The 23,160-nt window shown below is 66.0% G+C and overlaps 1 protein-coding gene across 1 annotated transcript; it reads left to right on the top strand.

Moving 5' to 3' along the window:
- The first annotated feature begins 8,079 nt into the window (after positions 1 to 8,079).
- LOC136372098 (collagen alpha-1(I) chain-like) lies at positions 8,080 to 22,937 on the top strand. The gene is given in 49 exon segments (XM_066336562.1): positions 8,080 to 8,340; positions 9,860 to 10,054; positions 10,174 to 10,208; positions 10,300 to 10,335; positions 10,977 to 11,069; positions 11,161 to 11,229; positions 12,198 to 12,242; positions 12,488 to 12,541; positions 12,693 to 12,746; positions 12,864 to 12,917; positions 13,025 to 13,078; positions 13,185 to 13,238; positions 13,336 to 13,380; positions 13,597 to 13,650; positions 13,759 to 13,803; positions 13,948 to 14,001; positions 14,191 to 14,289; positions 14,382 to 14,426; positions 14,515 to 14,613; positions 14,825 to 14,878; positions 14,955 to 15,062; positions 15,546 to 15,599; positions 15,779 to 15,877; positions 16,018 to 16,071; positions 16,151 to 16,249; positions 16,334 to 16,387; positions 16,959 to 17,012; positions 17,119 to 17,172; positions 17,281 to 17,334; positions 17,579 to 17,623; positions 17,723 to 17,821; positions 17,948 to 18,055; positions 18,356 to 18,463; positions 18,562 to 18,615; positions 18,720 to 18,773; positions 18,859 to 18,966; positions 19,061 to 19,114; positions 19,433 to 19,486; positions 20,549 to 20,710; positions 20,821 to 20,928; positions 21,016 to 21,123; positions 21,219 to 21,272; positions 21,358 to 21,465; positions 21,779 to 21,832; positions 21,937 to 22,044; positions 22,148 to 22,201; positions 22,360 to 22,470; positions 22,558 to 22,639; positions 22,642 to 22,937. Coding segments are annotated over 49 exon segments (3,879 nt in total). The 5' UTR covers positions 8,080 to 8,258.
- Positions 22,938 to 23,160: the final 223 nt, after the last annotated feature.

The following is a 23,160-nucleotide window of genomic DNA, read 5'->3' on the forward strand; positions in this document are numbered from 1 at the left end:
TGCGCCCGCCCCGAAGCCGGGCGTGGGGGGGCCCGGCGCTCGCAGCCCGGCCGCGGGGAGAGTCCGGCCGCGCCGTGCCTCAGTTTCCCCTCACACGTGTGCGCGGCCGGGCGGCGCGGGGGGGGGTTTTAATTTTTTTTTTTTTTTTTTTTTTTTTTTTTTTGGAAGGGGGGAGGAAAACTGTTAAAGTTGTTTTGGCTTGGCCCCAATTTCATCCCTTTGAAAACCTTTTGTTGGGTGGCCGCGCCCCCTCCCCGAAGGCCACGCCCACACGGCCACGCCCAATTCCCCAATTTCTCCTCCCCCCACTTTCAGACCTTCCCCCCCCCCGCTCCATTTCCACGACGGCCGCGTCCCGCTGCCAAAGGACGTGGCGGGGACGGGGGGGGACACCCCGGGCGGGGGGGGGACACTGTGGGGACGGGGGGACACTGTGGGGACGGGGGGACACCCCGGGCGGGGGTGGGGACACTGTGGGGACGGGGGGACACCCCGGGCGGGGGGGGGACACTGTGGGGACAGGGGGACACCCCGGGCGGGGGGGGGACACTGTGGGGACGGGGGGACACCGTGGGGACGGGGGGACACCCCGGGCGGGGGGGGACACTGTGGGGACGGGGGGACACTGTGGGCATGGAGGAGGACACCCCGAGGATGGGGGGGACATCGTGGGGATAGGGGGACACTCTGGACACGGGGGGACACTGCGGGGATCGGGGGCGCGCTGCAGGGCCGGGGACATCCCGTGGGGAATGGGGACACCCCCGTGGGATAACTGGGGGTTCCCCGCCAGTTTGGGGGAGCCCGCGGGGCTGGGGGGGACACGGACGGGACGCGGGGACACCCCCCGGCGGTGAGGGGACAGTGACACCCCCCCGGCTGTGCAGGGAACTGGGATGGACTGGGGGAGGAAGGTGCTGACGTGGGGCTGAGGAGGAGGAGGAGGAAGGGCTGGAGCACGGCTGCTGCTGCTGCTGCTGGGCCCAGCTCCAGCCGGAGGGACCCTCCCCGGGCCCGGGGCCGCCCCCGCCCGGCCCCAGCCCCTGCCGTGGGGTGGGGGGTGCCGAGTCCACAGCGGGGTCCTGACCCCCGGCCCGGGAACCCAAATACCCCAATACCCCAACCCAAATACCCAAATACCCCAATACCCCAATACCCCAACCCAAATAGCCAAATACCCAAATAACCCAACCCAAATACCCTAATCCACGACCCCCCTGACCCAAATACCCCAATCCATGACCTCACAAACCCAAATACCCCCACCCAACAACCCAAAGCACCCAAATACCCCCAAAACACCCCCCAAACACTCCCAAACCACCCCAAACCCCCAACCCGAGTGCCCCAACCCCAACCCCCCAATAACCCAAACCCCCCAAGCCGACACCCCAAACACTCCACCCCGAGTAACCCCCGACCCAAACTGCCCCGGGACCCCGAGGCCACCAACCTGAGCCCCCAAACCACCTGAGGACCCCAGCCCAACAGCTCCTCCCACCAAACCAACCACCCCAAACACCCCAAATGAATACCCCAAACACCCCAAATACCCCAACCCAAGCGCCCCAAGCACTGCCGGACCCCCCCCAGTTTTGGGGTGAGGTTGGTGCCAGACGAGCCTTTGGTGATCCAGAGGACACCCCACACCTCTGCTCCCCCCAAAAAGCCCCCAAACCACCACCCCCCTCCCTCCTGGGGGGCTCCTGGGGTTTCCAGCCCCTCGCGGCGAGGTTTTGGGGTACAGCCCTCCCCCAGGGGACCCCCCCAGCCCCGCGGGGGTGGCGGAGGGTGCGAGGCGGGTGCTGGCAGCGCCACGGCCCGGCCACGTGGCACCGGAGCCACCGTCCCCGCCAGGCGGCGGGCACAGGGCCAGCCACGGCCGATGAGGTCACCGGGACAGCTCCAGCCCGGCCCCGGAGCCGCCGGCAGCGCGGAGCTTCTCCTTCCATCCCCGTCCCCTGCCCGCCGTGTCTGTCCCCAGCCTGTCCCTGTCCCTGTCCCCGTCCCCATTCCTGTCCCCATCCCTGTCCCTGTCCCCATCCCTGTCCCCCTGCCCGCCCTGCCTGGCCCCAGCCTGTCCCTGTCCCCGTGTCTGTCCCTGTCCCCATCCCTTTTCCCAGTCCCCATCCCCGTGCCCGTCCTCACCTTGTCCCCAGCGCTGTCCCCCATCCCTGTCCCCGTCCCCGTCCCTGTCCCCGTTCCTGTCCCCATCCCTTGTCCCCCTGCCTGTCCCAGTCCCCATCCCTGTCCCCACAAGGAACGAACGTGGCAGAGCCCGGGAATGTTTTCCCTGGGGGGCTGTTTGGGCTGTTTGGGATATTTGGGGTGTTGGGAGTGTTTGGGGAGTTTTTTGGGGTGTTTGGGGTATTTGGGGTGTTTGGGGTATTTGGGATGTTTGGGGTATTTGGGGTGTGTGTTTGGGGTATTTGGGTTTTTTGTTTGGAGTGTTTGGAGTGTTTGGAGTGTTTGGGGTGTTTGGGGTGTTTGGGATATTTGGGATGTTTGGGGTATTTGGGGTTTTTGTTTGGGGTGTTTGGAGTGTTTGGGGTGTTTTTTGGGGTGTTTGGGGTGTGTGTTTGGGGTATTTGGGGCTCCCCCAGACCCCCCAGTCCCATCGCTCCCTCCCCGGGGCTGGGAGGAGGCAGCGAATTCTTCAATGAAACTGAACAGGGGAAGGCGAAAAAAAAAAAAACCCAAAAAGAGAGAAAAAAAAAAAAAAAAGAAAAAAGAAAAAAAAAAAAAGTCAGAGGAATAAAAAAAGGGAAAAAAAGGAGTCGGGAACGGAAAATGTTCGGCGTGGAGCTCGTCCCTCAGAGTTTCCATCGCGGCTCCCCGGGCCCAGACTGTGAGGCCGGCGCTGGGCTGGGCGGCCGCTGGGACCCCCCAGAGCCCCCCAAAACCGGCCCGAGCAGCCCCGGCCCCGGCTGAGGGGTGTGGGGGGATGAGCCCCCCAAAAACGGGGCCCGGCCCTGGATGAGGAGGTGCAGATGGAGGTGACCCCAAACCCTGAGTGTGGGGGGAATTTGGGGGTGCAGAGAAGGAAACGAGCCCCCAGGGGGGGTCCCAGCCCTGGGTATGGGGGTGCAGATGGGGGGTGACCCCAAACCCTGAGAGTAGGGGAATTTGGGGGTGCAGAAGGCGAAATGAGCCCCCCAGGGGGATCCCAGCCCTGAATGAGGGGCTGCGGACGGGGGGTGGCCCCCAGCCCTGGGTGTGGGGGGAATTTGGGGGTGCAGAAGGCGAAATGAGCCCCCGGGGGGGTCCCAGCCCTGGGTATGGGGGGTGACCCCAAACCCTGGGTGTGGGGGGAGTTTGGGGGTGCAGAGAAGGAAACGAGCCCCCCAGGGGGGTCCCAGCCCCTGGGAGGGGTCACACCCCAACTCCCCGTCCCAGCGCACCCACCCCCGGCCTGAGCGACCCCCCGAGCAGCCCCAGGTCCCCTCCTCAGGCCGGGGGTCCCCGGTGGGGACACGACCACCCCCTGGCAGCGCCCCCCGGGCCCCGCGGTGCCCCCGGCGAGGGCGAGGGCGGCCTTGGCATCCCGGAGGCCAATTTGAGCAATTTTCCCTGGAAATAGCCGCGGAGTCGCGGCCGTGATTACGGGCTTCTGCCCGGACGCCGCAATTGAGGGCGCCCGGGGCCACCAGGAATAGCCGGGGCGGTGCCAGCCTGCGGCCGCCGCCGGGGAAACTGAGGCACCGCGTCGCCCACCGCGTCCCCGCGGCGGGGGTGACAAAGCGACAAACGTGGGGGGGTCGGGGAACCCCCCCGAGGGGTTTTTTGGGGGACACCGCCTTCTCTGGGCTCTCTGTGGGGTCAGCCACCTGCGTGTCCCCACCCGGCAGGACGCGTCCCCACCCGGCAGGACGTGTCCCCAAGGCCACCCAGGGGTGGGGGACGCGGCGCGGTGGGGAGGGGGCGCTTGGGGGGGCACAGGAGCGGCTCCCGGGCTGCCGAGGGAAGCGGGCGGGGGGAGAGAAAAGGGAATTAATCCGATCCATGTGTCTGGGCTGCCGCGGGGAGTTAACTCGCTCCAGATGCCGCCGTCTGCTCCGGCTCCTCGGCAAACAAACCCCCTCCCGAACCCCCTTTTTTTGGGTGGTTCTTACCCCAAAAACCGCTGGGGCTGCTCCTCCTCATCCTCGCCCCTCAACCTCCGGGGAACCCCCCGATCTCTGGTGGCCCGAGGATTTTTGGGGCACCCCCCGAATTTTTGGGCATCCCCCAATTTTTTGGCGTGACCGCTGATTTTTTTTTTTTTTTTTTTTTTTTTTTTTTTTTTTTTTTTTTTTTTTTTTTTTTCTTTTCGGGAGGGAGGATCCCAAATTTTTTTCGGGGTGGCCCCCAAGGTTTTGGGGTGACCTTCATCTTTTTGGGGTGGCCGCCTCCATTCTCTCCCCTCTGGCCACACGCCCAGTTTGCACCAGTAAAAACCAGTCTGGGACAGGCGGGAAAGGCTCTGGGATCCCCCCAAAAGCCGGGGGGGGGCTGAGTGTGAGACCCCCATCCCCAACACCCCCGAGGAGCCCGAGGGTCCCGGCTGGGTGCCCCCCGTTCCCGAGCACCCCAAATCCTGCAGGAGCCCGGCCTGTGCTCGGTGTCTCCCGTTCTGCTTCCGAGGATCCTAACGACTTTTCCAGCCTTTTTTTTTTTTTTTTTTTTTTTCATTTTCTTCTTCTCCTTCTTTATTATTTTTTTTTCCCTCCTCCTTATTCAAAGTGGGAATTCTTCCCTTTTCCCAGCCCCCAAGCCCTTGTCCCGCATTCCTGGGGCGGGCGGCCGGGGCTTGATGAGGTGGCATCATCCCGTCCTTCCCCCCCCTTTTTTTTTATATTCCCCTCCCTCTCCATATATACATATAAAAAAAAAAAAAAAAAAAAGGAAAAAAAAAAAAAAAAAAAAAAAAAAAAAAAGAGAAAAAAACACCCAAGCCGATGACATTCTTTTCTTTTCTGTCATGCTGCAAAAATTAAAGACACATCTTCAGGCTGGAGCCCGGCCAGCGCTCCTCGAGTCGCCGGGGCAGGATTGGAGGAGGCTTCGCCTGCAACGTGTCTTGGATGCATGGATCCAGGGCTGGGGAATGGAGCCGGGGCTGGGGGATGGAGCCGGGGCTGGGGAAGGGATCTGGGGCTGCGGAAGGGATCTGGGGCTGCGGAAGGGATCTGGGGCTGCGGAAGGGATCTGGGGCTGGATATGGGACTGAGGAATAGATATGGGGCTGGGGAATGGGTACAGGGCTGGATCCGGGGCTGGGGGATGGAGCCGGGGCTGGGGAAGGGATCTGGGGCTGCGGAAGGGATCTGGGGCTGGATATGGGGCCGAGGAATGGATCTGGGGCTGGGGAATAGATATGGGGCTGGAGAATGGATCCAGGGCTGCGGAATGGGGCCGGGGCTGGGGAATGGATATAGGGCTGGGGAATGGATCTAGGGCTGGATCCAGGGCTGGGGAATGGTTATGGGGCTGGATCTGGGGCTGGGGTTATGGTTATGGGCCTGGGGAATGGATATAGGGCTGGGGAAGGGATGTGGGGCTGGAGAATGGATTTGGGGCTGGATATGGGACTGAGGAATGGATATGAGGCTGGGGAAGGGATATGGGGCTGGGGAATGGATACAGGGCTGGATCCAGGGCTGGGGACTGGAGCCGGGGCTGGGGAATGGATATAGGGCTGGATCCAGGGCTGGGGAAGGGATATGGGGCTGGGGAAGGGATACGGGGCTGGAGAGTGGATATGGGGCTGGGGAATGGTTATGGAGCTGGGGAAGGGATCTGGGGCTGGGGAAGGGATCTGGGGCTGGGGAATAGACGTGGGGCTGGATCTGGGGCTGGAGAATTGATATGGGGCTGGGGAATGGTTATGGGTCTGGGACTGGGGTTGGGGAATGGATATAGGACTGGAGAATGGATATGGGGCTGGAGAATGGATATGGGGCTGGAGAATGGATATGGGGCTGGATGTGGGGCTCGATCTGGGGCTGGGCCAGGGCTGTGACACCGGCGTGCCCCATGGACATGTGTGGGCACACGAGTGACCCCCACTCCTCCTGCAGCGCATTTTATTTCAGATTTAAATTCAATGACGGGATTAAAAGGTGGCACAAAGGGGCGGTGGGTGATGTGTCGTGTGTCCCCCCACCCCGTTATTTCACCGTTAAATTTCATGGATTTGGGGTTTTTTTCTGAAGGAAAATCAAGGAATGTCCTAGTGGGAACTCCCGCCCCAACATGGGGTTGCTCTCCCAGTGCTCCCAGTGCTCCCAGTATTCCACTGGGCCTGTAAGGGGGCAGCCCAGTGGCAGGAGGGAGCAGCAGAGTGCTCCCAGTATTCCCAGTATCCCCAGTACCGCCAGCCTGGCGTGGGGCTGGCAGGGCAGGCAGAGGTGTGAGGGCTGAGCTCGGCTGTCCCGGAATTCCCGGAATTCCAATCCCGCTGCAAACCCTCGGCGCGGTGGCAGGAGGGACAAGTGGAGAGGTCCCAGAGCTCCCAGTGCTCCCAGTGCTCCCAGTGCTCCCATGAGCCCTCAATCCCGGGTGGACAGAGGTAAAATGGGTCCAGTGCTCCCAGTTCTCCCAGTATTCCCAGTAACCCAGTGAAACTCCAAGCCCTCCTCAGCCCTGTGACGGGGACTGCTGGAGGTGTGAAGGCCAAGCCCAGTGCTCCCAGTGCTCCCAGTGCTCCCAGTATTCCCAGCACTCCAGTGAGCTCAAACCCTCAGCATAGTGGGCAAGGGACAATTGGAATGAGCCCAGTATTCCCAGTATTCCCAGTATTCCCAGTATTCCACTGAGCCCTTGAGCTCTCAGCACAGTGACAATGGGGACAAACTGAGCGCTCCCAGTGCTCCCAGCATTCCAATGAGCTTTCAAAGCCCCAGCACAGCGTGGGGAGAGGGAACAAATGGTGTCCCCAGTATTCCCAGTGTCCCCAGTATTCCCAGTATTCCCCTGAGCCCTCGAGCTCTCAGCACAGTGACAGTGGGGACAAACTGAGCTCTCCCAGTGCTCCCAGTGCTCCCAGTGCTCCCAGTATCCCACACCCCCTCAGCACAGCTCGGGGGGGTCACCAGGGCTGAACCCACCTTTTCCCGGCCCCATTTCCCACCCCGTTCCCCAAAACTGCCCCCGGAGAGGCGGGAGGTGCCCCCGGCGCTCCCGCGGGTGCCACCTTGGCCGTGTCCCTGCCCCTGGGCCGAGCTCCCGGCCCTGCTACAGACGTGGATTTTTTTGGCGTGTAATTACACCCTCCCCAAATTGCACGGTAGGTTTTTGTGGATCATTGTCCAGGAGCTTTTGCTTTTTCCAACCAACGTGGCTCCTTCAAATGTGGAAACGGCCGTGGAGCGGTGCCAGGGGGGGAGCGAGGGGAGCGAGAGGAGCCAGGGGAAAGGGAAGGGAAAAGAGGGAGAGAAAAGGGCTGAAAAAACACCGAGCGAGCGGCTTTGGGGCGCGGTTCAGGGTCTCTGTGGCTCCTGAGGGGCTTTGGGATTGGGGACCCTCCGGGGATGCTCCTGGGGACATTCCAAGGGATGCTCAGGGGACGGGTGGCCTCGGCCTTGTGCCACGCCAGGGTTTGGTCCTACTGCAGGGGGGTCCCCGTGGGGAGCCGCGGGTGGGTTTTGGGGTTCCCCAGCTGCGGGGGTGTGTTTTTTGGGGGGTGGCAGCTCCTTGGTGCCGCTCCCGGCGTCGCGTGGCACCGGGGTCCCCAAAGCGCCACGTGCCACATCGCCTGTCCCCACCCCCTCCATCCGCGCAGACACCTCCGAGTGTTCCAACCACCCCCCGAAATCACCCCCCCGGGCAAAAACCCGCACCCCAAACCCCCCCAGCCCCCCAAATCCCGGCTGAGGCCAGACCCCGGCCCTGCTGCAAGGCACACGCGTGTGCGCGGCCGCGTTTGCGTGTGTCTGCGTGTGTCTGCGTGTGTCTGCGTGTGCACGGACCCACGGCCCGGCCCGGGGGGGGACAGGGGGGGACAGGGGGTGCTCCCCGACTCGCTGGGTGCCTCTGATTGGCCCAGGGGGCCGTCCAAAAAGCCGGGTCCCACCTCTCCCCGGCGGCGCACGGTATAAAAGGGCCGGCGCAGGAGCGGGCAAAGGGCAGTAGGAACTTTCTGCTGGGGTCTGGATTTTGGAGCTCCAGGGTTGCGCCGGCCCCGCATGACCCCAAGCTAAGAACAACCAACAACAACAACAACAACAACAACGGGGAGCAAAGAGAGCCCAAAGAGTCTACATGTCTAATATTTAGACATGTTCAGCTTTGTGGATTCTCGGTCACTGCTGGTGATAGCAGCGGCCGTCCTACTCGCCCGCGGGCAAGGAGAGGAAGACAGTGAGTACCGGGGGATGCCGCTCACCCCGCGGGGACCCGCCGCCGCGGTGACACCGGCGACACCCGGCCCGGCTGTCCCGGGGTGGGCCAGGAGGACCTCGGGGTGGGCGTCAGGAGCGGGATGAGCGGAAAATGGGGGAAAATCCCGAAAAAAAAGAGAGAGAGGAAAGGATGGGGAGGGGCGCGGGGAGGAGGATTTGGGGCTGGGGGGAAAGCGGGTTTCGGGGGGCTCTGGGGATGAGCAGCCGGGGCGCAGTGCCAAGAACCAGGAGGGGAGGAAGGGTGGAGAGGAGCCGGCGGGGAAGGAGGGAGCAGGGCCGGAGGGGAGGAGGAGGAGGAGGAGGAGGCCGGGAAGGGAAAGGAAAGGGGGGAAAGAGCGCGGGAGAGACAAGAGGGGGGAGAGAGAGAGAGAGGAGGGAGAGGGGGGGCCCAGCCCCGGGATCTGCGAAAGCCATCAGGAAAGAATTAGAAAAGTCTCGGATGATTCATAAGCAAAATGTTTCGGCAGCCGGGGGAGCGGGGGCTGCCAGGCGCGGGCCTGGGGTCACCCCCCGTGCCACCAACCCCGTGCCCCACTGTCACCTGCGCCGGGGGGACACGGGGGGCGCACCCGCCGCTTTTTGCCCCATTTTGTCCTTTTTTGGGGTTTTTTTTGGAGGGGGAGGGGTAATTCCCTGAAGTTTATTTAAAATCATTATTATTGTTTTATTACAATTATGATGATCATGCATTATGATATGACAATCCCCGTCCCGCGTTTCCCGTTCTCCGTTCCCCATCCTGCATTTCCCATTCTACATTTTGCTTTTCCCATTCCCAGTCCGCCCTTTTTTTGTTCCCCAAGAAGAATTTTGCCTTTTCCATTAGTTTTTTTTTTTTTTTACATTTTTTCCTTTTTTTTTTTTTTTTCTCTCTCTTTGCCATTTTTATGTCCCTTTTCCCATTTTTTTACTTCTTCACCTTTTTAATTTTTTTTTTTTTTTTTGAGTGGAGGGGTGTTGTTCCATGACGTGGCTCAGCCCCTCGCCCCCTCCCCGCCCCGGGACCCTTCCCCACGGTGGGGCCACCCCCGGGCCTGGCCGCTGGCCTCTCGCTCCCCTCCCCGCCCTCCTCTGCTCTCCCATTCCCGATCCATCCGGCCCCATCCCGCCGCCGCCTGGATCCAATTTCAGCCCGGGTTCGGGGCCGGCCCGGGCCTCTCGCGGGTTCCGGGGACCCCCCACATTTTGGGGGGCTCTTTGCCCTGGCCCCGGCCGGACGGAGCGAGCGGCTGCGGGGGTTTTTGTAGAGGGGAATTTTTTTGTTTTGTTTTGTTTTGTTTAAATTCCAGCCGATGTGGGAAGAGTTTCTTGTGCAGCTTTTCCCGTGTCACCGCGCTGGGCTGATGAGAACCAGATGAAGGGAGAAGCGCTGCGGGAGCGGGGAGGGGGATGAGGGCAGGGCGAGACCGGGCGGGCTCCGGGCCGGCCCCGCTGACGCCGCCGCCCTGTCGCTGTCCCTGTCGCTGTCGCCGTCCCAGTCCAAACCGGGAGCTGCATCCAGGATGGGCTCACCTACAACGACAAGGACGTGTGGAAACCAGAACCGTGCCAGATCTGCGTCTGCGACAGCGGCAACATCCTGTGCGACGAGGTGATCTGCGAGGACACCACCGACTGCCCCAACGCCGAGATCCCCTTCGGAGAGTGCTGCCCCATCTGTCCCGACACCGACGGTATCGCGACACGCCCCACCCACCCCCCAGCGGTGTCCCGCCCCCCTCTCCGGGGACAGGCGGGCTCCGTGTCCCCCCAGCCCCGGCGGGTGATGCTGAACCCCCTTTTCCCCCCGCAGCCTCCCCTGCCTACCCAGAAACCGCTGGAGTAGAGGTAAGGGCCCCCCAAAATCCCGCCCCCCTCCGATTTCACTCCGGTTTTGGAGCTTCCCGTTTTCTAACGTGTTTGTGTCTCTGCCCCGCAGGGTCCTAAAGGAGACCCCGGCCCCAAAGGAGACAGGGTGGGTGTGTGCCCCCCGCAGGGACCCCTGCTCTGCACGGACCCCATCCTGCGGGGCTCACCCCGATCCTGCGGGGCTCACCCCTGATCCCGTTGGGGCTCATCCCAATTTTCGGGACTCACCCCGATCCTGCTGGGCTCACCCCTGATCCCGTTGGGGCTCACCCCAATTTTGGGGGCCCACCCCAATCTCTCCTGGGCTCACCCCTGATCCCATTGGGGCTCACCCCTGATCCCATTGGGGCTCACCCCAATTTTCGGAGCTCACCCCGATCCTGCTGGGCTCACCCCGATCCCACTGGGGCTCACCCCAATCTCTCCGGGTTTCGGCTCTGATCCCATCTGGGCCCACCCCAATTTTCGGGACTCACCCCAATCTCTCCTGGCCTCACCCCTGATCCCATTGGGGCTCACCCCAATTTCGGGGCCCACCCCAATCTCTCCTGGTCTCACCCCAATTTCGGGGCCCACCCCAATCTCTCCTGGTCTCACCCCAATTTCGGGGCCCACCCCAATCTCTCCTGGGTTCACTCCAATTTCAGGGCCCACCCCAATCTCTCCTGGTCTCACCCCAATTTTGGGGCTGACCCCAATTTTGGGGCTGACCCCAATTTCGGTGCTGACCCCCCGTTTCTCTCGCAGGGACTCCCCGGCCCCCCCGGCAGAGATGGCATCCCAGGACAGCCCGGCCTCCCGGGCCCCCCCGGCCCCCCCGGCCCCCCAGGCCTCGGCGGGGTGAGTTTGGGGGGTCCCTGGTCCCCCCGGGGCTCCCGCGCCCCCCTCGGCCCCCGAGCCCCCCTCACCCTCCGCTGTCCCTGTCCCGCAGAACTTCGCCCCCCAAATGTCCTACGGCTACGACGAGAAGGCCGGAGGGATGGCAGTGCCCGGGCCCATGGTGAGCCTGGGGACACCGGGGACATCGGGGACACTGGGGGACACTGGGGGCATGGGGACAGGAGTGCTCCCTGTGCCGGTGACGTCACTGAGCACCAGGGCGGGGGGAGGGGTGTTGGGCCGGGAGGGGACAGGGATGGGGACAGGAATGGAGTGACAACAGGGACAGGGATGGGGACAGGGATGGAAACAAGGATGAAGTGACAGTAGAGACAGAGAATGTGTGGAGATTGGGACAGGAAAAGGGACAGAGTTGGGGACATGGATGGAGTGACAATAGGACAGGGAATGTGTAGGGACTGGGACAGGGGCAGAGTTGGGGACAGGGTGGTGACAGGGATGGGGACAGAGATGGACAGGGATGGGGACAGGGATGGAGGCAAGGATGGAGTGACACTAGAGACAGGGAATGTACAGGGATGGGGACAGGGTGGTGATGGGGACAGTGATGGAGAGTGATGGGGACAGAGTTGAGGACAGGGATGGAGTGACAACAGAGACAGGGAATGTGTAGGGATTGGGACAGGAATAGGAACAGGGATGGGGACAGGGATGGAGTGACAACAGAGATGGGAATGTGTAGAGATTGGACAGGGACAGAGCTGGGGACAGGTCTGTGATGGGGACAGGGACAGGGTGGCAGTGGGGAATGGGTGGAGGTGTTGGGGACACGGTGTTGGGGTGGCAATGGGGACAGGCAATAGGGACAGGGATGGGGTGACAGTGGTGACAGGCAGTGGTTGGTGCTGGGGGCAGGGAATGGAGTGGGATGGGGTGGCAGTGGGGACAGGGATGGGGTGGCAGTGGGGACAGGGATGGGGTGGCAGTGGGGACAGGGATGGGGTGGCAATGGGGACAAGAATGAGGTGGCAGTGGGGACAGCAGGGGAGGGGCCAGTGGATGCAGCAGTGGGGTGGTGATGGGGACAGGGTGACAGGGTGACACTGCTGACCCTTTCTCTTGTCGCAGGGCCCAGCTGGTCCCCGTGGTCTCCCCGGCCCTCCTGGCGCTCCTGTGAGTGTCCCCTCTTCTGTCCGTTTGGGTTTGGGGACAAACAGCCCCCAGGGGCCCCTTTGGGTGGCCTGGGGACAGCCTGGAGGGTGTCACACCCTTCTTGACCCCGACAGAAGCACATGGGGACAAAATCCTGGTGCCACCACATGGGGTGGGGGGAACACACCACCCCTGCCACTGGGAGATTCAGACCCAAACTTTTCACTTTCTGACCCATTTTTTCCCCCTTTATTGTTTCTCCACAGGGTCCCCAAGGTTTCCAAGGCCCCCCCGGTGAACCCGGCGAGCCCGGTGCTTCTGTGAGTGTTGTCACCCGCCGATGTCCCCTGGGCGTGGGGACAACGCTGCTGCTGCGGCCACACTGTCCCCGCTCCGGGGGCCACGCCTCTGGGGCGGGTGACAGTGACAGGGGACAGCTGTCACCTCAGCCCTGCCCTCCCTCTCCCCCAGGGTCCCATGGGTCCCCGAGGTCCCGCCGGCCCCCCTGGCAAGAACGGAGATGACGTAAGTGGCCCGTCCTTGGGGTCCCCTCCCCAGCTTTGGGGCCTGGTGGCCCCGCCAGCCCCGCCCAGGTGAGCCTGGCTTGGGGACGTGCCACCAACGGCGTGTCCTTGTCCCCAGGGTGAAGCTGGCAAACCTGGCCGCCCCGGAGAGCGGGGTCCCCCCGGCCCCCAGGTGAGACACACACCAGGGGACATCCCCAGCTGTCCCCCTGCCCTGGGGACCTTTGGTGTGGGGACAGCCCCCCCAGCGCCCCCATCACCGTCCCCCGTGTCCCCCAGGGTGCTCGAGGTCTCCCCGGAACCGCCGGCCTGCCGGGCATGAAGGGACACAGAGTGAGTCCTCCCCTCCCCTGCTGGTGACACTTTGGGGACAAAGGACCCCTGAGCTCAGCCAGGGTCCCCCCCTGACCCCCGCACCCCTCGTCTGTGCTGTCCCCAGGGTTTCAGCGGTCTGGATGGTGCCAAGGGTGAGCCTGGACCCGCTGGCCCCAAGGTGAGGAGCGGTGGCAGTGCCACCCCTGTCCCGGCGGTGTCCCCGCTGTCCCCTGTGCCCGGCAGAGCGGGTCCCTCACGGTGTCCTTCCTCCTTAGGGAGAGCCCGGCAGCCCCGGCGAGAACGGAGCTCCCGGACAGATGGTGAGTGCTGCACCGGGGGGTCCTGGGCAGGAGGGGACAAGGGTGGGGGTGACACCTGATGGGGACCCAGCCCCTCCTCAGGGAACGGGGCGGGAGGGGTTTGGCCCCTTGGGGACATCACTGTGGGCAGCGGCGGGTGGGAGGAGGCTCAGAGAGGAGAAAGTGTTCACCCAGGTGACCCGAACGTGTCCTAACCGTGTCCTGTCCCCTCCCCAGGGTCCTCGTGGTCTTCCCGGAGAGAGAGGCCGCCCCGGCCCGTCCGGCCCGGCCGTGAGTATCGGGGATGGGCAGGCCTGAGCCCTCAGAGTCCCCTGTGCCACCCGTGGGTGTCACCTGCCCCGCCGGCGGCTGTCGCTCACGGTGTCCCCTCTCCCGCAGGGCGCTCGTGGCAATGACGGTGCTCCCGGTGCCGCCGGTCCCCCCGTGAGTGTCGCCGACCCCGCCCGTCCTCCTGCGGCTCCTCCGGAGGCAGACCCCAGCCCGGGGTCCTCCCGCGCCGCCTCGGGCCGGGACCCCCCCGAGTGACTGTCCTTCTGTCCCTTGTGACCGTCCTTCTGTCCCTTTTAGGGTCCAACCGGCCCCGCTGGTCCCCCCGGTTTCCCCGGTGCCGCCGGTGCTAAGGTGGGGCTGGGAGGGGCTGGGGGGCTCCGGGGCGGTGGGCGGGGGGTGGCCCGGGTGTCGCGGGCTGGCACCGCCCGCGCCGGTGACACACCTGGGGACATCCCCGGCCGTGTGTCCCGTGTCCCCGCGGGAAGAAGGCGCAGATGGAAGCTGATCCTTCCTCTTCCTCCTCCTCCTCTTCCTCTCCAGGGTGAGACGGGTCCCCAAGGAGCTCGTGGTAGCGAAGGTCCCCAAGGTGCTCGCGGTGAGCCCGGTCCCCCCGGGCCCGCTGGCGCTGCCGGTCCCGCTGTGAGTGACATCCCCAGGGACCCCCGTGCTTCGGCCTCGCGTGTGCCGGCCCCGCCGTGACCCTCCTCTTCCTCCTCCTCCTCTCTCCGCAGGGCAACCCCGGTGCTGACGGCCAACCCGGTGCCAAGGGCGCCACCGTGAGTGTCCCCCGTGTCCCTCTGAGGCCGCGGCAGGAAGGGCTGCGCCTCCTCCTCCTCCTCCTCACGGCCCCCGTGCCTCTTGCAGGGCGCTCCCGGTATCGCTGGCGCTCCCGGTTTCCCCGGTGCCCGCGGCCCCTCCGGACCCCAAGGTCCCAGCGGTGCCCCCGGCCCCAAGGGCAACACCGTGAGTATCCCCGGGCCCCTCGGGCCGCCGGGCCGGCATCCTCCCCTCTGCCACCCGGAGGTGACTCCGGAGGTGTCCCCGGGTCCCCGCAGCCCTGCCGGGACACGGGCCGTGTCCTGGTCCCGCTGAGGGCTCGTGGGGATGTCACTCGGGGCTCCCTCTGCTCCTCAATCCGCCCTTAAACCTTGTCTCTCTCTTCTCTCCCGCCCAGGGCGAACCCGGCGCTCCAGGAAACAAGGGTGACACCGGTGCCAAGGGCGAACCCGTGAGTGTCCCCCCGAAATGTCCCCGCCGGCTCCGGCCCCTCCCGGGGGTCTTCATCCCTCCGCCTCCTTCCGCAGGGTCCCGCCGGTGTCCAAGGCCCCCCCGGCCCCGCTGGCGAGGAAGGAAAGAGAGGAGCCCGCGGTGAGCCCGGCCCCGCGGGGCTGCCCGGGCCTGCTGGCGAACGTGTGAGTAGCAGCGGCCCTGTCCCCGTCCCTGTCCCCATCCCCGTCCCCACCCCTGCCATGTCCCCATCCCTGTCCCCACCCCTGCCATGTCCCTGTCCCCCATCCCTGTCCCCACCCCTGCCATGTCCCTGTCCCCATCCCTGTCCCCATCCCTGTCCCCATCCCTGTCCCCATCCCTGTCCCCACCCCTGTCCCCACCCCGGCCATGTCCCTGTCCCCATCCCTGTCCCCACCCCGGCCATGTCCCTGTCCCCATCCCCGTCCTCCTCCCCGTGTCCAGCGTGTCCGAGGACACCGTGGGGACGTCCTCAGCCCCTCCTGGCTGCTCCCACCCGTGTCCCCGCTGTGTCACCTCCCTCCCCTGTCCCCGCCGATGTCCCCGCGTGTCCCCGCACTGACGGTGCCGTGTCCCCGCACTGACGGTGCCGTGTCCCCGCACTGACCGTGCCGTGTCCCCGCACTGACCGTGCCGTGTCCCCTCAGGGCGCTCCTGGCAGTCGCGGCTTCCCTGGCGCCGATGGCATCGCCGGTCCCAAGGTGTGTGCGCGCCTCCTCCTGCGGGGGAAAATCCTCCTCAGCGCGGCCCTGGGGACTCCGGCCGCTGTCCCCTGTGCCCACACGGCGGCTCGGTGTGGCCGCCACCTGCGGGGACACGCCTGTGTCCCTGTCCCCGCGGGCTGTCCCGCAGCTGGCTCACCGCTGTCCCCCCTCCCCAGGGTCCCCCCGGCGAGCGCGGCTCCCCCGGCCCCGTCGGCCCCAAAGGATCTCCTGGTGAAGCTGGACGCCCCGGAGAGCCCGGACTGCCCGGCGCCAAGGTGAGCTGGTGACACGGTGACACGATGACACGGTGGCAGGGCTGTCCCGCGCCCTGTGCCGGCGGAGGAGCCGCGCTCCAGGCCGCTCCCGTTCTCGGGAGCATCCCCCGAGCTCCTGACGCCCCTCCTCTTCCTCGCAGGGTCTGACTGGAAGCCCCGGGAGCCCCGGACCCGACGGCAAGACCGGCCCCCCTGTAAGTTGTCCCCTCCGGTGTCCCCTCCCGCCCCGGCCGCCGCCGGGCCCCTCTAACGGGCCGCTGCTGCCCCCGGCAGGGTCCCGCTGGTCAAGACGGACGCCCCGGGCCCCCCGGGCCCCCCGGAGCCCGAGGCCAGGCCGGAGTGATGGGATTCCCCGGGCCCAAAGGCGCTGCGGTGAGTGTCACCCTCCCCGCCGGTGCCACCCCTCAGGGGACCTGTCCCCACTGTCCCCTCGGGCTCATCCCGCTCTGGTTTTAGGGCGAACCCGGCAAACCCGGCGAGAGAGGAGCCCCCGGTCCCCCCGGCGCCGTGGTGAGTGCGGGCGGGGCACCGACAGCCCCGGGGAGGGGACAAGGGAGGTGACAGGGAGGGTGACAGGGGGGTGACAGGGAGCGTCACCCCGGCGTGGGGCGGCAGGGAGGGCACGGGGCAGCTCTGATGGGATGTGAATGGGTGTGCGCGGGGTGTGAATGGGGTGTGACTGTGATGTGAATGAGCGTGTAACTACGGTGTGAATGTGATGTGAGCGCGGTGTGAATCCGCTGTGAATGGCATTTGAATGTGGTCCCAATGGGGTGTGAAGTGGCCCAGCGCAGCCAGGGCAGGCTCCCGGCCCGAGCCCGCGGCGGGATGAGGAATTTGGGATCCCCTCCCGGTGATGAGGTGTCTGGGATCCCCTCCCGGTGTCTCCCGGTGGGATGAGGAGTTGGGGATCCCCTCCCGGTGGGATGAGGAGCTCGGGATCCCCTCCCGGTGTGTCCCGGTGCCCTTGGAGCGGGGACAGGGCGGTGACGAGGCCGTGGGTGTCTCCTGCGGCCCGGCCCGGGGGGGACACGGGTCCCTGCGGGGGCTGCTCTGAGCTCCCTCCTCTCCCCCTCCCCAGGGTGCTGCTGGCAAAGATGGTGAAACCGGTGCCCAAGGTCCCCCCGGCCCCACCGTGAGTATCCCCCGGCCACACCTGACCCCGCCCGGCCACGCCCGGCCACCGGGCAAGGGGCTCGGGAGCCACCGGCCCCCCTCCATGTCCCTGCTGTGTCCCCCAGGGCCCCGCTGGAGAAAGAGGTGAACAAGGTCCCGCTGGTGCTCCTGGCTTCCAGGTGAGGGGTGTCCCCTTCCCCGGCGGGGGCACAGAGCCCCCAGAGCGTGGGTGACATTGCTCTTTGTCCCCTCCCTGGTGGCTCACGGCTCCTCTTCTTCCTCCCCAGGGTCTGCCCGGCCCCGCTGGCCCCCCTGGCGAGGCTGGCAAGCCTGGTGAGCAGGTGAGTGTGGCCTTTGGGGACACTGCTGTCCCCTCCCCATCGCCCCCCACACCTGGGGGCTGGTGACTGTGGCCTTTGGGGACACTGCTGTCCCCTCCCCATCGCCCCCCCAGGGCACCCCCGGGTGCTCCATGCAGAGGAGGAGCAGTGACAATCGCTGCCCAGGGAATGAGGGACCCCTGGGGACACCGTGCCTGTCCCCAGTGCCACCCGTCCCCCTCTGACTCGTCCCCCTGTCCCTCAGGGTGTCCCCGGAGACGCCGGAGCCCCCGGTCCCGCCGGTGCCAGGGTAAGCTGAACCCCGCCGCGTCCCCTCAACTCTCGGCACCCCGAAGTGTCCCCAGGTGTCCCTGACGGCCGCGGGGCCTGTCCCGTGTCCCCTCCCCAGGGCGAGAGAGGCTTCCCTGGAGAACGTGGTGTCCAAGGCCCCCCCGGCCCCCAGGGTCCTCGCGGTGCTAACGGCGCTCCCGGTAACGATGGTGCTAAGGTGGGTGCCAGCCGGGGACTGTCCCCAAGCCGCGGGCTTTGATTCAGCCCCTGAGGCTGGGGTTGCGGTGCCGGGATCTCACTAATCCTTTAATTAATCTCATTATTGCTCTCTCCCCTCTCCCAGGGCGATGCTGGTGCTCCCGGAGCCCCCGGGAACCAAGGGCCCCCCGGTCTGCAGGGTATGCCCGGAGAGCGAGGTGCTGCCGGCCTGCCAGGCGCCAAGGGTGACAGAGTACGTGTCCCCAAAGCCCCGAGGTCCCCAAGGCCCCGTGTCCCCCTTGGTGACCTGCTCCTCACCACCCCTGAGCCTCACCTCCCTCATCATCCCCCCGGTGTGCCCCCGAGCTGAGGCTGGTCCTGGGGACACTGTGTCCTCTGTGTCACCTCTGTCCCCACCCCTTGGGGACAACGCCTCTTGTGAGGAGGAGGAGGATGGTCCCAGGCTGTCCCAGGAGGGATGAAGGACCGAGGATGTCTCGGTGCAGAGAGGGGTCAACTCCTGTCCCCGTAACCCCTTGTGTCCCTCCCTCAGGGTGACCCCGGTCCCAAAGGTGCTGATGGCGCCCCTGGCAAGGACGGTCTCCGTGGCCTGACCGGTCCCATCGGCCCCCCCGGCCCCGCTGGTGCTCCTGGTGACAAGGTAGGGACATCCCGCGGGGACAAAGTGTCCGTGCGCCCACCGCCGCCTCCTTGCCACAGCCCTGACCCCTTTTTTCCCCTTTTCCTCTCCTTCTCCAGGGTGAAGCCGGTCCCCCCGGTCCTGCTGGTCCCACTGGTGCTCGCGGTGCTCCCGTAAGTGTCCCCCACCCTCGGTGACGGCCCTGCCACTCCTTGGTGGCCGTGGTGGCCGTCCCCTGCTTGTCTCACACTGTTCCCTCCTCCCATCTCTTCTCCAGGGTGACCGCGGCGAGCCCGGCCCTCCCGGTCCTGCTGGATTTGCTGGCCCCCCCGTAAGTGCCACCCCGCCGCCGGGGGTCCCCTCCTGTCCCCCAGGGTGGCTCTGAGCGCCGCCCGGGCTCACCCCGTGTCCCGCAGGGCGCCGACGGCCAGCCTGGTGCTAAAGGTGAAACTGGGGATGCTGGAGCCAAGGGTGACGCCGGTCCCCCCGGCCCCGCCGGCCCCACTGGTGCTCCTGGACCCGCTGTAAGTGTCCCCCTCAGTCCCCCCGCGGCCCGGCTTGTGGCCCCACAGCTCAGCTCACCCCTCTCCTCTTCCTCCTCCTCCTCCTCCCGCCCAGGGCGCTGTTGGTGCTCCCGGTCCCAAAGGTGCTCGCGGAAGCGCTGGACCCCCTGTAAGTATCGGCTTTGTGGGGGTTTGGGGGAGTTTTGGGGGGTCTGGGGACACCCCCGGGGGTGAAGGACCCCGAGGTGCTTTAACTCGGGCTCTGCTCCCCCCACACCGTGGGGCACCCCCAGCCCTGCGCCCCAAAACCTGGCGGTGGCACCGGGATGGGGTGGCCTCCTCCAGCAGGGGGAAAAGGGGGGGGTTTGCCTTTGTACCCCCCAAATCAGCCCCCCGGGTGGGCGCTTTCCCCCTCCCTGCGGTGACCCCAGGCCGGGGATTGTCCCCTGGGTGCCACCCCACTGACTGCAGCTCTCCTCCCTGCCAGGGTGCTACTGGTTTCCCTGGTGCTGCTGGAAGAGTCGGACCCCCCGGACCCTCGGTGAGTGACACGGGGGGCTGGAGCTGGGGACAGGGGACACGGGGAGAGGTGCTGGGGACAGGGAACATGGAGAGAGAGGTGCTGGGGACATGGGACAGAGATGCTGGGGACAGATAGAGAGAAATGCTGGGGACACAGGACAGAAGGTGCTGAGAACATGGGACAGGAAGTTCTGGGGACACAGAAAGAGATGTACTGGGGACAGAGAAAGAGAGGTTCTGGGGACACGGAGCAGGTGGTTTTGAGGACATGGGACATGAAGTTTTGGGGACATGGGACAGAGAGAGAAATGCTGGGGACACAGAAAGAGATGTACTGGGGATACAGAGAGAGAGATTCTGGGGACAGGGGGCAGGAGGTGCTGGGGACATGGAGAGAGAGGTTCTGGAGACATGGAGCAGGAGGTTTTGGGGACAGGGGACAGAGATGCTGGGGACAGAGAGAGAAAAGTGCTGGGGACACAGGACAGGAGGTGCTGAGGACATGGGACAGGAAGTTCTGGGGACACAGAAAGAGATGTACTGGGGACACAGAGAGAGATTCTGGGGACACGGAGTAGGAGGTTTTGAGGACATGGGACATGAAGTTCTGGGGACATGGGACAGAGATAGAGAAATGCTGGGGACACAGAAAGAGATGTACTGGGGATACAGAGAGAGAGATTCTGGGGACACAAAGAGAGAGATTCTGGGGACAGGGGGCAGGAGGTGCTGAGGACATGGGACAGGAAGTTCTGGGGACACAGAAAGAGATGTACTGGGGACAGAGAAAGAGAGGTTCTGGGGACACGGAGCAGGAGGTTTTGGGGACACAGGACAGAGATGCTGGGGACACAGGCTGCAAGGTGCTGGGGACACGGGCCGGGAGGTGTTAGGGACACAGGCTGCAGGGTGCAGGGGACATGGAGAGAGAGGTTTTGCAGACACAGGCTGCAAGGCGCTGGGCCCCTCCCGGAGCCGCACGTGGCCGCGCTGTCCCACTTGGCTCCGGGACACCCCTGGCCGCCCTTCAGCCGGCAGCGGGGGGGTCCCGGCCTCACCTCGCCGCTTTTCCCCTTCACAGGGCAACATCGGCCTCCCGGGCCCGCCCGGCCCCGCCGGCAAGGAGGGCGGCAAAGGAGCCCGCGGTGAGACCGGCCCCGCCGGCCGCCCCGGAGAGCCGGGCCCCGCCGGTCCCCCCGGGCCCCCCGGAGAGAAGGGAGCCCCCGGTGCTGACGGCCCCATCGTGAGTCACCCACCCGCTGCGCTGTCCGCTCTGTGTGTTTGTCACCTCCTCTGTCGTGAGGGTGACGCGGCGGCTGGCAGCAGCGCTGAGGTGTCGCTTGTCCCCCGCAGGGCGCCCCCGGCACCCCCGGACCCCAAGGTATCGCCGGCCAGCGCGGTGTGGTCGGTCTCCCCGGACAGAGAGGCGAGAGAGGATTCCCTGGGCTGCCCGGCCCCTCCGTGAGTACCGGGGGTGCGCTCCCGGGGACCCCCACCCCGGGGTGCGTGTCCGGCGCTCTGTGACCCCCGCGTTGTGTCCCCCCGCAGGGCGAACCCGGCAAACAAGGTCCCTCCGGTTCCCCCGGTGAGCGCGGCCCCCCCGGCCCCATGGGCCCCCCCGGCCTGGCCGGACCCCCCGGAGAAGCCGGACGTGAGGTGAGCACGGACCCCCGGTGCTGAGGGCACCGCCCGTGGGCGAGGGTCTCCCAGTGAGACCCCCCGCCCCTAACGAGGGTCTCTGCCCCCCGTAGGGCTCTCCCGGTGCTGAAGGTGCCCCCGGCCGTGACGGTGCTGCTGGTCCCAAGGTGAGTGGGCTCTGAGGGGGGCGTGGGAGGGGGTGACGGGGTTGTGCTGGCTCACACTGACCTCTCCTCCTCCTCCTCCTCGCAGGGTGATCGCGGCGAGACCGGCCCCGCCGGCCCCCCTGGTGCTCCCGGTGCCCCCGGTGCCCCCGGGCCCGTGGGTCCTGCTGGCAAGAACGGAGATCGTGGTGAGACGGTGAGTGACGCTCAGCCCAGAGCCCCCCCTGCGCCCCCCCGGCCCGAAAAGGGTCTGGGGTCTGCCCCCGGGCTCAGCCCCTGCTGCTGCCAGGAGCTGCCCCAGGGAGGGAGAGGTGCCACCACCCTGCACAGGGCCTCGGGGTGCCACCACCCTGCACAGGGCCCTGGGGGTGCCACCACCCCGCAAAGGGCCCTGGGGGTGCCACCACCCCGCTCAGGGGTCCCTCAGCCCCTCAGGGAGGTTCTGCCCCGAGGCAGCAGCAGCAGGAGGTGCGGGATGCTCTAACCTGTGTCCTTCTCTCCTGTCGCAGGGTCCCCAAGGTCCCGCCGGTCCCCCTGGTCCTGCTGGTGCTCGTGGTCCTGCTGTGAGTGACGCTCTGCTCTGTCCCCCTCGGTGCCTCAGTGTCCCCACAGGCGTGGGGACAGTGTCTGGCCAGGACCCCGCTCAACTCATCTTCTCCTCCTGCAGGGTCCCCAAGGTCCCCGTGGCGACAAAGGTGAAGCCGGTGAACAGGGTGACAGAGGCATGAAGGGTCACAGAGGCTTCTCCGGTCTCCAGGGCCCTCCTGGTCCTCCCGTAAGTCCCGGGGGGTGTCGGTGGCCCCGCGGCCTGGAGGAGGCAGCGCGACGTGCCCGTGTCACCTCTGATGTCGCCTCTCCCTCCTCCTCCATTGTCACAGGGCTCTCCTGGTGAACAAGGTCCTTCTGGTGCTTCTGGTCCCGCCGGTCCCCGAGTGAGTCCCGGGACGAGCTGCGACATCCGGCCACGGCTGTGACACTGCGGGGGGAGCGGGCGGCGGGGGCCCTCGGGTGTCCCGTGGGGACACGGCTCAGGGCTGGAGGGGACATTTCCCACAGGACTCGGTGCTGACGCTTCTCTCCCGTCCCGCAGGGTCCCCCCGGCTCTGCCGGCGCCGCTGGCAAGGACGGGCTGAACGGGCTGCCCGGCCCATCGGTCCCCCCCGGACCCCGCGGCCGCACCGGAGACGTCGGTCCGTCGTACGTCCCGAGCCTTCCTCCCTCCCGGAGCCTCCCGCCTTCAGCGCTCCGTCACCATCCTCATCCTCCTCCTCCTCCTGTCCCCTCGCAGGGTCCCCCCGGCCCCCCCGGGCCCCCCGGTCCCCCCGGTCCTCCCAGCGGCGGCTTCGACTTCAGCTTCCTGCCGCAGCCGCCCAGGAGAAGGCGCACGACGGCGGCCGCTATTACCGCGCCGATGACGCCAACGTGATTGAGGGACCCGCGACCTGGGAGGTGGACACCACCCTCAAGAGCCTGAGCCAGCAGATCGAGAACATCCGCAGCCCCGAGGGCACCCGCAAGAACCCAGCCCGCACCTGCCGCGACCTGAAGATGTGCCACGGCGATTGGAAGAGCGGTGGGTGTCACCCCGGTGTCCCCGCGGTCCCCTCGGGGCTGTCCCCGCGTCTCTGTCCCCTCTGCTGCTGCTCACCTCTGTCCTTCTTCTTCTGAGCCCCCTCGGTTCATCCTGCCCTCGGTGCTGTCCCCGCTGGGTGCTGTCCCCTCCGTCCCCTCCTGTCCCTTCCTCCATGTCCCTCTCCCTCCTCCTCTCCTCCTGCTCCTCGCTCCGCCCTCCTGCCTTCCTCACCTCCCACGGCTGCTCCTCACCTTCCTCCTTCCTCCCTTCACCCTCAGCATCTCCCGTCCTTCATCCCTCACCACCCCTCCATCCTCT

The sequence above is a fragment of the Sylvia atricapilla genome, chromosome 27 (genome assembly GCF_009819655.1).
Source record: "Sylvia atricapilla isolate bSylAtr1 chromosome 27, bSylAtr1.pri, whole genome shotgun sequence".
Taxonomy (NCBI): Eukaryota; Metazoa; Chordata; class Aves; order Passeriformes; family Sylviidae; genus Sylvia; species Sylvia atricapilla.